The sequence below is a fragment of the Acomys russatus genome, chromosome 16 (genome assembly GCF_903995435.1).
Source record: "Acomys russatus chromosome 16, mAcoRus1.1, whole genome shotgun sequence".
In the NCBI taxonomy this organism is placed as follows: domain Eukaryota; kingdom Metazoa; phylum Chordata; class Mammalia; order Rodentia; family Muridae; genus Acomys; species Acomys russatus.
Window position 1 is genome coordinate 41,095,796 of NC_067152.1, and position 14,696 is coordinate 41,110,491.

The 14,696-nt window shown below is 53.3% G+C and overlaps 1 protein-coding gene across 1 annotated transcript; it reads left to right on the forward strand.

The window, feature by feature from the left end:
* The first annotated feature begins 1,236 nt into the window (after positions 1–1,236).
* On the forward strand, positions 1,237–14,253 carry Cdr2l (cerebellar degeneration related protein 2 like). The gene is made up of 5 exons (XM_051159021.1): positions 1,237–1,737; positions 9,103–9,215; positions 9,452–9,600; positions 12,300–12,464; positions 13,357–14,253. The coding sequence occupies exons 1-5, from the start codon at positions 1,659–1,661 to the stop codon at positions 14,246–14,248; spliced, it is 1,398 nt and encodes a 465-aa protein (XP_051014978.1). The 5' UTR covers positions 1,237–1,658; the 3' UTR covers positions 14,249–14,253.
* Positions 14,254–14,696: the final 443 nt, after the last annotated feature.

Consider the following 14,696-nt stretch of genomic DNA (forward strand, 5'->3'; position numbering starts at 1 on the left):
CTGGCCATTCTGGCTCTTTTTAAAAATTTGTAATATTTCAGGTTTTGTTAAATAACATTTGTAGAATAACAGATGTAGAATAAATATTTATTCTGTGTGTATGTGTATGCGTGTCTGCCTGTATGTATGTATCTACACCATGTGCATGCCTGGTACCCAAGGAGGGCAGAAAAGGAGACTGGATCTGCTGGAACCAGAGTTACAGATGTTTCTGAACCACAGTATGGATCCTAGGAATGGCTTTCCAGGTCCTCCGCAAGAACAAGCGCTCTAAACCATTGAGCCACCTGCAGCCTGAGACTCAGGTTTTTAAAGGTATCTTTGTGTGTATGTGTGTTTGTGTGTGTTCATGTGTGTGCACAGGACAAAGGACAACCCCCAAGTGTTGTTTCTCAGGAACTGTCCACCTTGTTTTTGAAACAGGGCCTTTGACTGGCCTGAAGCTCACCAAGTAGGGTGACTCTCCAGTCCCAAGAGCTGCAATTACAAGAGCAAGCTTTTTTTTTTTTTTTAAACTTGGTAAGCACTTTAAATGTAGTGAGCCACCTCCTCAGCCCCTTTAAGGTAATGTTTAGCTTTGCTTAATTTAATTTACAGGAAGACTCCCACACTGTCCTTCAGTCGCCTGGCCTGGAACGCAAGACAATCCTGCTTCAGTTTCCCAAGTCCTGTTTTTAGAGGAGAAAGCCATTGTGCCTGCACTCTCCTGATCATGTGTGTCTGTGTTGTGTATGTGTGAGAGTTTGTGATTGAAGGAAGATGCAGAGATCAGAGGTGTCAGATTGTCCCTCGAGCTAGGGTTACAAGCTGTTGTGAACCGCTTGACGTGGGTGTAAGGAACAGAACACAAATCCTTAGCAAGAACTCTTAACCCTCCTCCAGCAGCCAAAGCCGCATTCCAGGTTCTTAAAGATATTTGTAAATTAATACCATCTTAAAGAACGCTCATAGACTATATCAATGGGTCAGCACGGTGAGGACCACTGTGGACAGCAGATAGACCCTTGGTCTCAGGAAAGCCAGAAGGACAGACAACAAACGAGCAAAATAATTCCAGATGGACGTAAACAAAAGTCGGACGTGGAGGAAAAGCAGGACAGAGGGTTGGTCCAGCAATTCCCGGACCAGGACACCAGGAAGGTCCCGGCCCTTGGACCCGCCCCCTTATTTGCATACGTCTTATGATTGGCCTCCGGCGGCAGGCCCCACCCCGCAGAGCTGGCGGCCTGGGAAGCTGCAAGCGGGCCGGGCGGAGATGCAGCGGCGGCTCCGGGTGTCGTGGCGCGGGCCGGGCGGTGTGCGGACCGGAGGCGGGCAGGGGGTACCCGCCGCAGCACCCGCACTCTCCTGACGCCCCAGCCCTGCAGGCGATCCCGGGTCGCCCCAGCCGTTGTCCCGCTTTGCAGTCCCCACCCCTCCGCCCTTTGTGCCGCCGCCACCGGGCGTCCCTAGCTCGGCGGAACCCGGGGCGCGCGGGAGCGAGAGGCCCCGCTGGGCGCACGGCCGGTAGCGGATGGCGAGCGCGCGCGGCGGGCGCAGGGGCTCTGCAGCCCGAGCCCGCGACGTTGGAAGCCCGGGCCGCCTCCGCCGCATTGTCCCGGGCTGCGAGCTCAGGCCCTGAGCTGCCGCAGCGCCCGCCCACCGCCACCCGCGGGGCCATGCGGAGAGCCGCCGGCATGGAGGACTACTCCGCAGAGGAGGAGGAGTCCTGGTACGACCATCAGGACCTGGAGCAGGGTGAGCGCTTCTGGGAGGGAAGCACCGAGTGTGCCCTGAGACCCCCTGACCGCTACTCCATTGTTGGGCGGTATCACCTAGAAAAGGGCTGGGCTGGACCTGGTGCGCCCAGCAGAGAGGGCATGATGTGTCTTGAGAAAGGGGACGTGGACGGAGAGGGGCGCTGCCCTGGAAGATTCGGACGCGGCAGAGGGAGATGCAAAAGTGTCTAGTTGACAGGTCATCCATCGCCCCTCTCATCTTAGTAGCAGCAACTACTCGGGTGTCCCTGGTAAGGTATTGTTAGGGGGCCCTGGTACTAGGTGCAATGAAGTCTTGGGGATTCCCTGGTACTTTTGCTAAGAGCGCACTGTATGTTGAGATAAGTCATCTCTCCAGATCAGCAAGCAGCACTTGTCCCAGCCAGAATTCCTGAGCTCTAAGACTTCCAGAAGTTTCCCCAACTCCCTTCCCTCTTCCCAGAGAGGAGGTGGTGCAGGGGAGCATGCAGACGAAGAAGCCAAAAAATCTCCTGTGTGCCTTCCTGAGAGGTGTCCCCTGGTCTTTCCGTGCACTGACTGGGCTTCTACTCAAGTGGCCCAGGATGTGGAGGATCCTTTTAGAAATCTTGACTTTCTGCCAGATGAAAGCCCCGGGGAAAGTGGGAGCCGCTTCCGTGCCTTTCATCTGAGGGCCCAGAGAATGACTGAAAGGGGCTTTAGAAGCGGGTGACGAGGTGACTAAAGTGACATCACTGAGAGGAGAGGTGGAGCCATCTTGACAAGAGCGAGGAGGCCTGAGAGGGTCAAGGCCAAGGCCTACAGAAGTAGTAGGGTTGGTCCCATCCTCTTCTCTGCCAAGGTGCCTGTTTGGCTGATATCCTGAGGGTGAGGAAACATCTAGGGAGAAAGGACCTTCCCATAGTCACCCGAAAACCCTGAGGTATTAAAACACAGTGCGTGCCGTGGAGGAGGAGGCCCAGAGCCCCGGTTTTGCCAGGCTGGGAAGCGTTCGCTTGGATCCTGGATCCTTTGTCTCCTGACCCACTTCCCCACACAGCCGAGCTTCACCTACCTGCAGATGAAGGGCTGCCCCTGTACTGTCAGAGCGAGCCAGAACATTGGGATACTTATGTAGGAGGCAGAGTGGTGGGCTTGACGTTGATTGCTGTGCAGTGAGCTGCCCCCATGTGCTTGTGGCACCTCTCCTCTGTCCTGGCCACTAAACTTTTCCATCCCATAAACACCTTTGGCTCCATTTGAGTGCCAGACATCATCCTGGGTAACCAAGGGCTGGTGGGGGGGCGGGGAGGCGAGAGCAGGAGGACACTTGTCAGTTCTAAGTGATTATGGGATGGCTTCCTGGGAGAGGCTAGCTCAGAAGGAAAGATGATAAAGCTGAGTTCTGGGGAAGATAGCCTCCAGGGGAGGAGGATGCTAATACCATGGCAGTCTCATTTAGTTCCCGCACCCCTAATGAAGGCCTGGCACCATGCCCAGCCCAGATGTGAGAGGAAGAAGCCGGCGAGTGGGGTGGGAGATGTGTGGCTTCTGGTGAGGGACTGAAGAGCTCCATACACTCCACCCCCACACGTCTTGGGTCCTGCTGGGTCTGGCCTACTGCTCCAGTCGTAGACAGAGCCCAGGAACTCAGGGGGATACTCAGTAGTGGAGAAAGTGGTCCTTCCTGCCACGGCCTGTGCTGAGTCTAGGGCTGGAGTCTCTGCCCTCCAGATCCTGAATTCCAGCAGAGGAGGCAGAAGTGGGAGGTCAGAGTGATGGTATGGCCCCCTCAGCAAAGAGCTCTGAGCTGGAGAGCAGAGGAAGGAAGTGGAAGGCATGGGGACAGAGGGGGTGTTTGTACCAAGGCTTGGACCGAGTGAAGGACAGGGGAAGCAGGGGACAAAGGAAGTCCTAGCCTCTTGGCTCTGCAGGCCAGGCCAGGAGAGCTGGGTGATGGGCTGGAGTGTCTGCTAAAAGACAGTCGTGTCAGAGGTCCCCTGTGTGTGTTCCTCTTCTCTGTACTTGAGTCCCCAAATTCTTTTCGTCCCGTCTCCTCTGTGGCTGCCTTGGCATGCTCCACACATGCCGTATCCTTCCCGCCTATTTTCCCTTACCCTGGACCAAGCCCCAACTTAAGTCCCATAGAGACTGGCTTTGGTGTGGCTCTGTCCCAGAGGTAGGAGGAGGTGGGCAGGACAGGTGGGGTCTTGGATTTTGCTACATTCCTTCCACCCGCCGCCATGAGCACCCGTAAAAATAGAAAAAGTCATGAATTAATGATTAGGCATTGGCTCTTTCTTTGCCTTATCCCCTCCTCCACCTGTGGCCACCTCTGTCCAGGCTGAGGGACATGGCACTGCTGAGTCACAGATTTTGAGACCTGACCTCCCTCCCAGCCTGACCTTGAGTCATTCCCCCCCCCCCGCCCAGGGAATGCTCAGACTGGTAAGGAAAGGGATGTCCTCCCTCCCCCCTGGTTACCCCCAGAGGCCTTTCTGAGTTCCCGACTCTTGTGTCCTGTGTGGTAAGACCCCCCCAGATCCAACAGCTGTAGCCTTCTACCTCAATCACCCTTTGTCTGTCTTGGCCTATCCCTTGTCCCTTTCCTGCCTCTCTGTCAAGAGTCTGTTTTGCAATGGGTTCCAGGCTTTCTTTTGTTTTTCCCCAGGGCATTGCCTTATACATAACCAGTAATGTCTCCTGAAGGAAGCCACAGAGACCCGCTAGGGCCAGGCAGAGGAGGTGGCAGCCCAGACTCAGTGCCTTCCTTGATTTGGTTCAGAGCTGCCTGTTAGCCCAACCATAAGAGGCTGCTTGTCTCTCCATGCCTGCCAGCTTCCAGTGCCTCGGCATCCAGGCCACCCTCTCCCGAGTCCAGAACTGCCGCTATCCTTCCGCAAGCAAGCCACCCCTCTGGTACTCGGTTTCTCTCAGTCCTCTGCTCTACAGCTTCTAGACTCCTCCCATGGTCCCTCCAGGCAGCTCTGACCAGCTTAGCTTGCACTGTGATCCAGTTTCCCTGCGATTCTCCCCAGCTCCACCCCAGCAGCTTCCTTCCTGTCGCCTTTGCTGTCCCTGGATCACCAGGCGGCCAAGTCACATTCTCTGCTTTTACAAGGCGACCTTCAGTGTCTCTCTGTTCATAGTGTGGCCTACCCCCCCCCACCACCACCACCACTCGGATCCCAGCCTACGAATTCACACTGCCTGGCTTGCCTGGAAGGGAGGCGCGTGGCATTGAAATTCCCTTGGCCTTTCCTCATTCTTCTGGCTTTGAATTCTGGGTAAGCTGCAGGGCCTTGTCATTGGCCACCCAGGTATCTGGTATAGCAACGGTCGCTCCCTAGACCACCTAACAGTTCCACGGCCTGAACATTTAGGAAAAGATGAGCTGAACCTCGCCATTCTGTTATACACTAGGAAGACCGTGAGGTCTCCTTAGAGCCAACCACCCCACCCCCACCCCCCACCCCTGTCATCCCAAGCACATGACGTATCACAACCAATTGATATCTATTGAATATAGGCTTATATCAGGTGCCTGGGCCTTTTGGCATCTTCGTTCAGCAGGCTACTTGCCCCCGGCTATGGAGTTTGTATCTCATTTAGTTTTGTTTCCTTCAGGAGAACCGTTTTTGTTCTGGGCTGTGTCATTACAGTCTAGCTAGAGGGGAGCTGCTGTGGTCCGCTTCCCCACAACATCGGGACACAAAGCCTCCCTCTCTGATTAATTTAGCTCCAGAGGGCCCCATTCTGGCTATTTCGGAACCTCACCTCTGAGCTTGTCTACAGCTTACCACTTGGGAGATACAGGTGATGTGATCGGGAGTTTAAAGCCATCCTTGGCTACATGTCAAGGGAAACCTGGACTACGTGAGACCTTACCTCAAATGCCTGCCTAGCATGCAGGAAGCCCTGGGTTTGATTCCCCAACACTGCAGAAAACCAGATGCTGCGGCACATCCCTACTTAGGAGGTACAGGCAGAAGAATGAGAGTTCAAGGTTACCCTCAGCTACATTTTGAGTTTGAGGCCAGCCTAAGCCACAAGATACTCTGTCTTTAAGAAAGAAAGAAAGAAGAGCCAGGCGTAATCCCAGCACTCAGGGGGCGGAGGCAGGCGGATCTCTGGGAGTTCGAGGCCAGCCTGGTCTACAGAATGAGTCCAGGACAACCAAGGCTGCAGAGAGAAAACCCTGTCTCGGAACAAAAACAAAAAGAAAGAAAGGAGAAAACTTTACCCTTACCTTAGGAGCGATTTTAGGCTTGTTCCTGATAAGACTAGCCTGTTGCCTAGGTCCCATGGCTGATGGGGCTGCTCTGGTTCTCACAAGGAAACACCAGTCCTGTCCTCAGCTTAGCTGAAAGAACAGAGGATGCTCTGCCCTCTACCTGTGCAGGATCCCTGCTCCATAAGGCTCCAAGAGGAAGGCCTTTCCTGGGCCTGTCTGCTGCACGGTAAAGAGTGTAGCTGAAACAACCGCATATCTAAAATTTTCTGGGAGTTGGGGGAAACTGGGGGCAGAAATCTCACCTGTCTTCAAGGGAAAGCAGAACACTGTTATTGTGTGTCAAATAGCGCCACATCTTATTGGCCCCAGAAGAGTCGCTTTTACAAATCTTGGTCCAGATTTCCACCATCAGCCTAGAATGAAGACTGGTGTAACAAATGGGCTTGTGATATTAAATAGGAGAAATCAATCAGAGCTTTCCTGCTTGGGCCGAGCAGATCACATAGGCCAGTGATTGCCCCGCTAACTCTCTTCTGGGAAGGTGTTCTCACAAAAGGTGGTGACTTGCAGTAACATTTGGGGGGGCTTGTTTTGGTTTGGTTTTAGTTTTTCGAGACAGGGTTTCTCTGTGTAACCTTGGCTGTCCTAGAACTCTCTCTGTAGACCAGGCTGGCCTCGAACTCAGAGACCCATCTACCTCTGCCTCCCAGGTGCTGGGATAGAACTGGGATTGAAGGGTGCGCCCACCACCACTGCCTGGCTTGCAAAAAGGTTTTAATACAATGAAGTTAATCCTGGTTTGGCTTGCATTCTTCAGAACTAGACACTGAGCCCAGATCCCCACACACTCTAGGCAATCTCGCAGCTACTTCCGTCACTGAGCTACGTCCCCAGCCTTCTTTCACTGTTTGTTGTGAGTGGCTTTTAACAAATTTTCTGTATGAGTGCTCTGCCCACATGTATGTATGTGGGTGTGCCATCTGAGTGCCTAGTCCCCAGAGAAGCAAGAAGAGAGCGTTGGGTCCCCTGGGACTAGGGTCACCAGCAGTCGTGAGCTGCTGAGTGGGTCCTCTGCAAGGGCAGCAAGAGCTCTTGACCAGCACAGTGGTGTTTAATACAGGGTCTCCTCCCCCTGTAGTCCTGACTGGCATGGAAGTTGATGCAATCAATCCCCCTGTCTCTGCCTCCCAAGTGCTGAGATTACAGATATGAGCTACCATGCCCAAACCTTACCCGCCTTTTTACTTTTCATTTTGGGACAGTGCCTCTGAGCTGCCTGAGCTGGCCTTGAACTTGTGGTCCTCTTGCCTTGGCCTCCTGAGTAGCTGGGATCTTGGGCCCATGGCCTAGTCACACAGTTTTGTTTGTCTTTTGTTGTTGTTGTTTTTATCAAGGTCCCGTGTAATTTAGACTGACCTTGAACCAACCATGTACATCAAAGGATGACCTTGAACTCCTGATCCTCAGTAGTGGACTGCACGTGTCCAGTTCCACACAATGTATGCAGAGCTGGACACTGAGTCCAGGGCTTTGTGCATGCTACCAAGCACTCTGCCACCTGAGCTTCACTCCTTTGCCTGGCTTTGGTTTGTTTGGTTTGGGGTTGGTTGGTTGGGTTTTTTTTGTTGTTGTTTGGTTGGTTAGATTTGTTTGTTTGGGTGGATGGTTTTTTTGTTTTTGTTTTTGTTTTCTTTTCTTTTCTTGGTTTTTCGAGACAGGGTTTCTCTGTGTAGCCTTGGCTGTCCTGGACTCACTCTGTAGACCAAGCTGGCCTCGAACTCAAAGTAATCTACCTACCTCTGCCTCCCGAGTGCTGGGATTAAAGGCTTGCGCCACCACGCCCGTCTGCTTTTGTTTTTGTTTTGAGACAAAAATCTCATGTAGCCTAGGCTGACCTCAAACTGCTGGCTCTCCTGCCTCAGTTTCCTGAGTTCTAGGGTTACAGATATGCAAACCCCCTTGGTCCATAGTTTCACTTTTAATAGGAAAAAAAAATGCTCAAAAAACGCTCTGAACACCCAACAATAAGGATTATCAAGACAAAGGTGTTCAAAGCCTGTATACAACCGCATTTTCTGCACCCACCAATAGTGTGCATAGCAACTGTGACATATTGTTGTAGGAGAAAAGCAGGCACAGACAAAATACAGCTGTTTGCACAGTGTGTTTGTGTTGCATTTTGTGTGATATATGTATGTATATGTGTGTGGGTGTGTATATGTGTGTGCGTGCGTGTGCATGTGTGTATGTGTCATGTTTGCACAGATGCCTAATGAAAACTAGAGGAGGACGTCTGAGTGCCTGAAACCAGAGTTACAGATGGTTGTGACTGCCTGCTGGGAATCAAACTCAGGCTCTCTGCAAGAGCACCAAAGAGCTCTTGACTGCTGAGCCACCTCTCCACATCCTTTTATTATTGTTCTTTTCCTCTTTTTGAGATGGAGTTTCACTGTGTAGCCCTAGCTGACTTCAGTCTCACAGAGGCGGTCTACCCGCCTTTGCCACCAACTGCTGGGATTAAAGGCGTGCACCAACACGCCCAGCTCAGTTTTTTTTGTTTGTTTTTTTCAAAACAGGGTTTCTCTGTGTAGCCTTGGCTGTCGTGGACTCCCTTTGTAGACCAGGCTGGCCTCAAACTCACAGTAATCCTCCTGCCTCTGCCTCCCGAGTGCTGGGATTAAAGGTGTATGCCACCATGCCCAGCCCAGCTCGATTTTTCTATCGTTGGCTTTTTACCTTTCTGCCCTATATGTTTGAGATTTTTTAGATACCAAGCATAAAGAAATACCAAGCTGGTTGGCAGCACACGTCTACAATCCCAGCTCTCAGGAAGCTGAGGCAGAAGGATAGTGAGTTCCAGGCTAGCCTGGGCTCCACAGTAAGATCCTGACCAAACCAAGCAAAACCAAACCAGAGACTTGAAGGAAGAGAAAGGAGTAAGCCTGGAGCTTGTAGGGAAAGGCATTTCAAATGGGAGGGACGCCAGTGCGCAGGCTCAACCCTGGCTTCCATCTCTTGCCAGGCTGTGGCTTCTAAGTAGCCTGTGTGAGGGCGAGGCTGCAGTCACTAAGAGCCCATCACTGATGAATGCTGAGGCGTGATGCAGGCTGCCTGCCTTCCTCACTGTGTCCTTTGCTCTGCCACTGCCTGCAGACTTGCACCTGGCTGCGGAGCTCGGGAAGACCCTGCTGGAGCGGAACAAAGAGCTGGAGGGGTCCCTGCAGCAGATGTACGCCACCAACGAGGAGCAGGTGCAGGAGATCGAGGTGAGGCACCTCTCAAGACCTTTGGCCTAGGCTTGTGTGTGCCTCTGTACCACTCGCAAAAGGCATCCCAGCCTCTCCCTCACGGTTCACCACCTACCTGCCCGCCAATCGCAGGCAGCCCACTGCAGCGTGGTCTTCACCCACATCCTAGGAGTGGTAGGAGGGTCAGACAGCGATATTTGTTCCTGCCCCGTCGTTGTAAAGGTTTGTTCCACCCTTACCTCCTCCTCCCCTAGTACTTGACCAAGCAGCTGGACACGCTGCGCCTCGTGAATGAGCAGCATGCCAAAGTGTACGAGCAGCTGGACCTGGCGGCCAGAGACCTGGAGCTGACCAACCAGAGGCTAGTGTTGGAGAGTAAGACTGCCCAGCAGAAGATCCACGGGTGAGGGCCGGGACGGTGAGGAGGCCCAGGGTGGTACACACGGGTATGTGGACTAGTCGGGAGACCCACACCCTTCTAAAGAGCCTGGGACTGGAGCGAGGTCATCCCTGTCAGCCATGTGCCCATCCCCTCCTTACTTTCTTTTCTTTCTTTCTTTTTTTTTTTTTAAGATTTATTTATTATTATGTATACAGTGTTCTGCCTGCATGTACACCTGCAGGCCAGAAGATGACACCAGATCTCATTACAGATGGTTGTGAGCCACCATGCAGTTGCTGGGAATTGAACTCAGGACCTTTGGAAGAGCAGCTGGTGCTCTTAACCTCTAAGCCATCTCTCCACCCCCTCTTCTGGGTTTTTCAAAACAGGGTTTCTCTGTGTAGTCTTGGCTATCCTGGAACTCACTCTGTAGACCAGGCTGGCCTCGAACTCACAGAGATCTGCCTGCCTCTGGCACCCAAGTGCCAGGATTAAAGGTGTGCGCCACCGCCGTCATCACCACCTGACCTTTTCTTTCTAAGATTTATTTTTATTCTGTGTGTGTGGGTGTTTTGCCTGCATGTATGTCTGTGCAACATGTGGGTGCCGTGCCCTCTGAGGCCAGGAGAGGGCGTGGGAACTTCTGGAACTAGAGTTACAGATGGTTTGAGCCACCATGGGGACGGTGGGAAACAAACCCAGGTCCTCTGCTAAAGCAACAAGTGCTCTTACCCACCGAGCTATCTCTCCAGCCCCCCACAACCGATGGATGAAAAGTCACCCAGAGTCCAGGAAACAACCTCCCACCTATGATTGCGCACCAGGCTTCGTTTGAGATGCTGGAGATTCAGTGGCCATGACCTGCCCTCTGGGACCTCACAGTGGGAAGGAAGGCAGGCATGTAAATGTGCCTCTGTGTTGTGAATTGACACTAGATGCTCGAGGGCTCTTCTCTGCCCCAGCTAGTTCCCAAATAATCAAGACAGAGACCTTTTAGAATTACAAAAGCTTTTAGGCACCGTAACTGAACAGATACCAACCCTCTAAGCTATTTTGCTATTTCCCAGCTACACACACACACACACACACACACACACACACACTTGCCATAATTGTTCCTGCCTGGGCTGCTTCCGTTCCTTCAGGCCAGCCCTCATGGCCACATGCTCATGGTCCTTACTGCCCCATGGCCACTTCCTTCTCTCTGGCTTCCTCTCCTCCTGCTGTGGCTCTCTTCTTCTCTGTCCTCATGGTCCTCTTCTGACCCCAAGCCCAGGAACCTAAGCTCCGCCTACTTCCATTTAGCCCAGCTGTGTAGGCTGTCAGCTACTTTTATTAACCAACCGACTTGAAATTGGGGGGGGGGGGCAAGGTTTACAAACAACACCTGGCGCACATGAGAATGTGCTGGACAGCCACCAGATCTTGGGGGTCAGTATTTAGAATTGGAATGCGTAGCCCCCATACCAACCCCAATGTCACTGCAGTGCACAGTGGTAGTGACAGAGGGGTGTGCAAGAACCTGGGGTTGGGTTGGGTAAATGGCCTGTTTGCTAAAATGCTTGCTGCATGGGCTTGAGAGCCTGAGTTCAAGGCCCTATGTAAAATGTAGGGCACAATAGCGTGCATTTGTTGATTCCAAACCAAGGAGGGGGTGATGGGTGGACCCCACCCTAGCTGAATCGGCAGTCCCTGGGTTCTAGTGGAAGCCTGTCTCAAGAACACAAGCTTGTTGAGGCATGATGCCCAAGGTCATTTTCTGGCCTCCATCCGTAGCTACACACACACACACGTACACGTGTACACAGATACAGAAGGATCAGACGTGGCTGAGGAGGAATGCCTGGCTCAGACTGGGGTGCACAGGCAATGGGCAGGTCCTCGGGTATGGCACCCTTCTCTGACTTGAACACCAGACAGCAGGCTGAAGATTGTCTGTCCTTAACTCCACGTTCTCTGTGTTCTCCACCTAACTCCATGTCCAAGGATCCTGGGCTGCCAAAAGGAGGCTATGCCAGTCTCCTGAAGACTTCCCCAAGGCGGGACTTGAGAGATGGCTACGAAGTAGAGTGTGCCAGGCAAGGTGGCGCACGCCTTTAATCCCAGCACTTGGGAGGCAAAGGCAGGCGGATCTCTGTGAGTTCAAGGCCAGCCTTGGCTACAGAGGGAGTCCAGGACAACCAGGGCTCCACAGAGAAACCCTGTCTCGAAAAACCAAAAAAAAAAAAAAAGAAAGAAAGAAGTTAAGATTGCACCAGGCGAGGTGGTGCATGCCTATACTCTTAGCACTCGAGAGGCAGAGACAGACAAATCTCTGTGAGTTCAAGGCCAGCCTGGTCTATACAGCAAGTCCAGGACAGCCAAGGCTACACAGAGAAACCCTAACTCTAGGCCTTCCACCCCCCACCTCACCTCAAAAAAAATGCGTGCTTACTGCCCTTGGGCCAGAGTTTAGTTCCCAGCACCCACAGTGCCATAGCAAGTGGCTTGAAATCATCCAGCTCCAGGGGACCCAAGGCACCTGCACACAGACACACACACACACAGGCCCCTAAAAACCAATTTTAACATTTTGATTATGAACCTAGCTTCTAATGGCTGAGACACATTTCTCCAGCCCTAACAATCTTTACCCCCCCACCAAAAAAAATAAATAAATAAAAAACCAGAAAAAGAAATATATATATGTATCCCTCATGCATTTCCCCATCCTATTCCAGGCTGACAGAGACCATTGAGCGCCTGCAGTCTCAAGTCGAGGAGCTACAGGCCCAGGTGGAGCAACTGCGAGGCCTGGAGCAGCTTCGGGTTTGCCGGGAGAAGCGGGAACGCAGGCGAACGATTCATACCTTTCCCTGCCTGAAGGAGCTGTGTACAAGTGCTCGGTAGGCAAAGGCCCTGGTGTGTCTTAGAGTCAGTCTCAAGAGCTCTGACTGAAGGATGAAAGTGCACAGTGCACAGCAGCCGGGAAGGAGGCCTGTGTCTGGCCCAAGCCATCGGAATGCCTTAAGTGTTACTGTGCTAAAATAAGCCATCACGGCCGTTTTGCCCACTAGTCAGATGAGAAAGGCCTAAGCCTGGCAGTTACATGGCTCATCCAAGGTTGTGTGGTTAGTACTCAGCATAGTCTGGCTTCTAACCTAGGAAGAGTTGAGTACTGTACCGTTTGATTCCCATTAAATCTTTTGTTTGTTTGTTTTCGAGACAGGGTTTCTCTGTGTAGCCTTGGCGCACGCCTTTAGTCCCAGCACTCTGGAGGCAGAGGCAAGCCGATCACTGTGAGTTCGAGGCCAGCCTGGTCTACAAAGGGAGTCCTGGACAGCCAAGGCTACACAAAGAAACCCTGTCTCGAACCTTCCCCCTCACTCCCCCCCCAAAAAAGACCCTGGTTTTTTGCTTTGTTTTAATAAGTTGAAAAATAAGAAGTGTGATGGAAACTAGGTTCCGGCTGCAACAGAACAGGGTCACTATCATCTCTAAGCCTCAAGGTCTAAAGGAAGGGAGATTACCACACCCTAGAAAGTATGGAGAGTGTCTGGCCAGCGCCAATTAGCGAAAGACACGCCTGGAGATCTCCCTTTGTGCCTGCCTTGGACCTTCCCTGAGCCTCCCAGGGCTGAAGAATCCTGGGTGAGCCTCAATGGGTCATGGGCCTCAGACACACAGCCAGGAGAGAACGATAGAAGGGTGGAGAAGGAAGGGTTAGCGCCCGGTGTGTGACACTTACACCCGCGGCCTTGGCCATGACCAACTTCTGCTGCTTGCCCCCCCCAGCAGGTGTGAGGATGGCTTCCGCCTACACAGTTCCTCACTGGAGCTGGGCCCTCGGCCCCTGGAGCAGGAAAACGAACGGCTGCAGACCTTGGTGGGGGTGCTGCGTTCCCAGGTGAGCCAGGAGCGACAGCGCAAGGAGCGAGCAGAGCGCGAGTACACCGTGGTGCTCCAGGAGTACACGGAGCTGGAGAGACAGCTGTGTGAGATGGAGGGCTGCCGCCTGCGCGTGCAGGAGCTGGAGGCCGAGCTGCTGGAGCTGCAGCAGATGAAGCAGGCAAAGACCTACCTGCTGGCCCGGGATGAGCACCTGGCAGAGGCTTTGCTGGCGCCTCTCACTCAGGCCCCGGAGGCTGACGACCCCCAACCAGGCAGTGGAGACGACTCCAATGCCCAGGATGGTATCTCCTCACCTGCAGCCTCCCCGAGCCACGCCGTGCGCAAGAGCTGCAGTGACACAGCACTCAATGCCATAGTGGCCAAAGACCCAGCCAGCCGACATGCTGGCAACCTCACGTTGCATGCCAACAGTGTGCGCAGGCGCGGTATGTCTATCCTGAGGGAGGTGGATGAACAGTACCACGCGCTGCTGGAGAAATACGAGGAGCTGCTGAGCAAGTGCCGGCAGCATGGTGCCGGGGTGCGGCACGCGGGCGTGCAGACCTCCCGGCCCATCTCCCGGGACAGCTCATGGAGGGACCTGCTGGGAGGCGAGGAGGGCCAGGGAGAGGGCAAGGCGGGTGAGAAAAGCCTAAGCCAGCACGTGGAGGCGGTGGATAAGCGGCTGGAGCAGAGCCAGCCGGAGTACAAAGCACTCTTCAAAGAGATCTTCGCCAGGATCCAGAAGACCAAGGCCGACATCAACGCCACCAAAGTCAAGACACACAGCAGCAAGTGATCTGTCTCTAGGCCCGCAGCCTCCCTCTGCCTCCTAGCCAGAGGGGTCCCTCATCCCTTGATGGCAGCCTCTTGGCAAGTGAGAAAGCCCCTTAAGCAGCAATATATCATAGCAGGTGGCTGGAGCCTATGCAAGGAGGCCTTTCTGATCTGCAGACACAGCGTATTTCCTGCTGGTGGCTCGGCGCACCTGTCCTGCCTCCCTTGGCCACTTCGCTTCAGCTTGAAGGCACAGCTTAATTTAAAAGCCAAACACCCCACCCCCACCTCTCCACCCAACTACTGTCCCTGGGGGGGCTCTTCAGCCTCCTCAACCCTCTGTTTCTGAACCCCAGGCCTCACTCTCAGATTGTCGCCAATCTTCTGCAAGCCTTTCTGGCTTAACTGGTGATTTTTTTTTTTTTAACCCCTCCAAAGTTGGTTTTCTGAGAGATTTGTAAAGCAAGGTC

Coding starts and splice junctions, on each gene's coding strand:
- Cdr2l (XM_051159021.1), top strand. CDS start 1,659: ATGCGGAGAGCCGCCGGCATGGAGGACTACTCCGCAGAGGAGGAGGAG. Junction 9,216..9,451: donor AGCAGGTGCAGGAGATCGAG/GTGAGGCACCTC, acceptor CTCCTCCCCTAG/TACTTGACCAAGCAGCTGGA. Junction 9,601..12,299: donor GCCCAGCAGAAGATCCACGG/GTGAGGGCCGGG, acceptor ATCCTATTCCAG/GCTGACAGAGACCATTGAGC.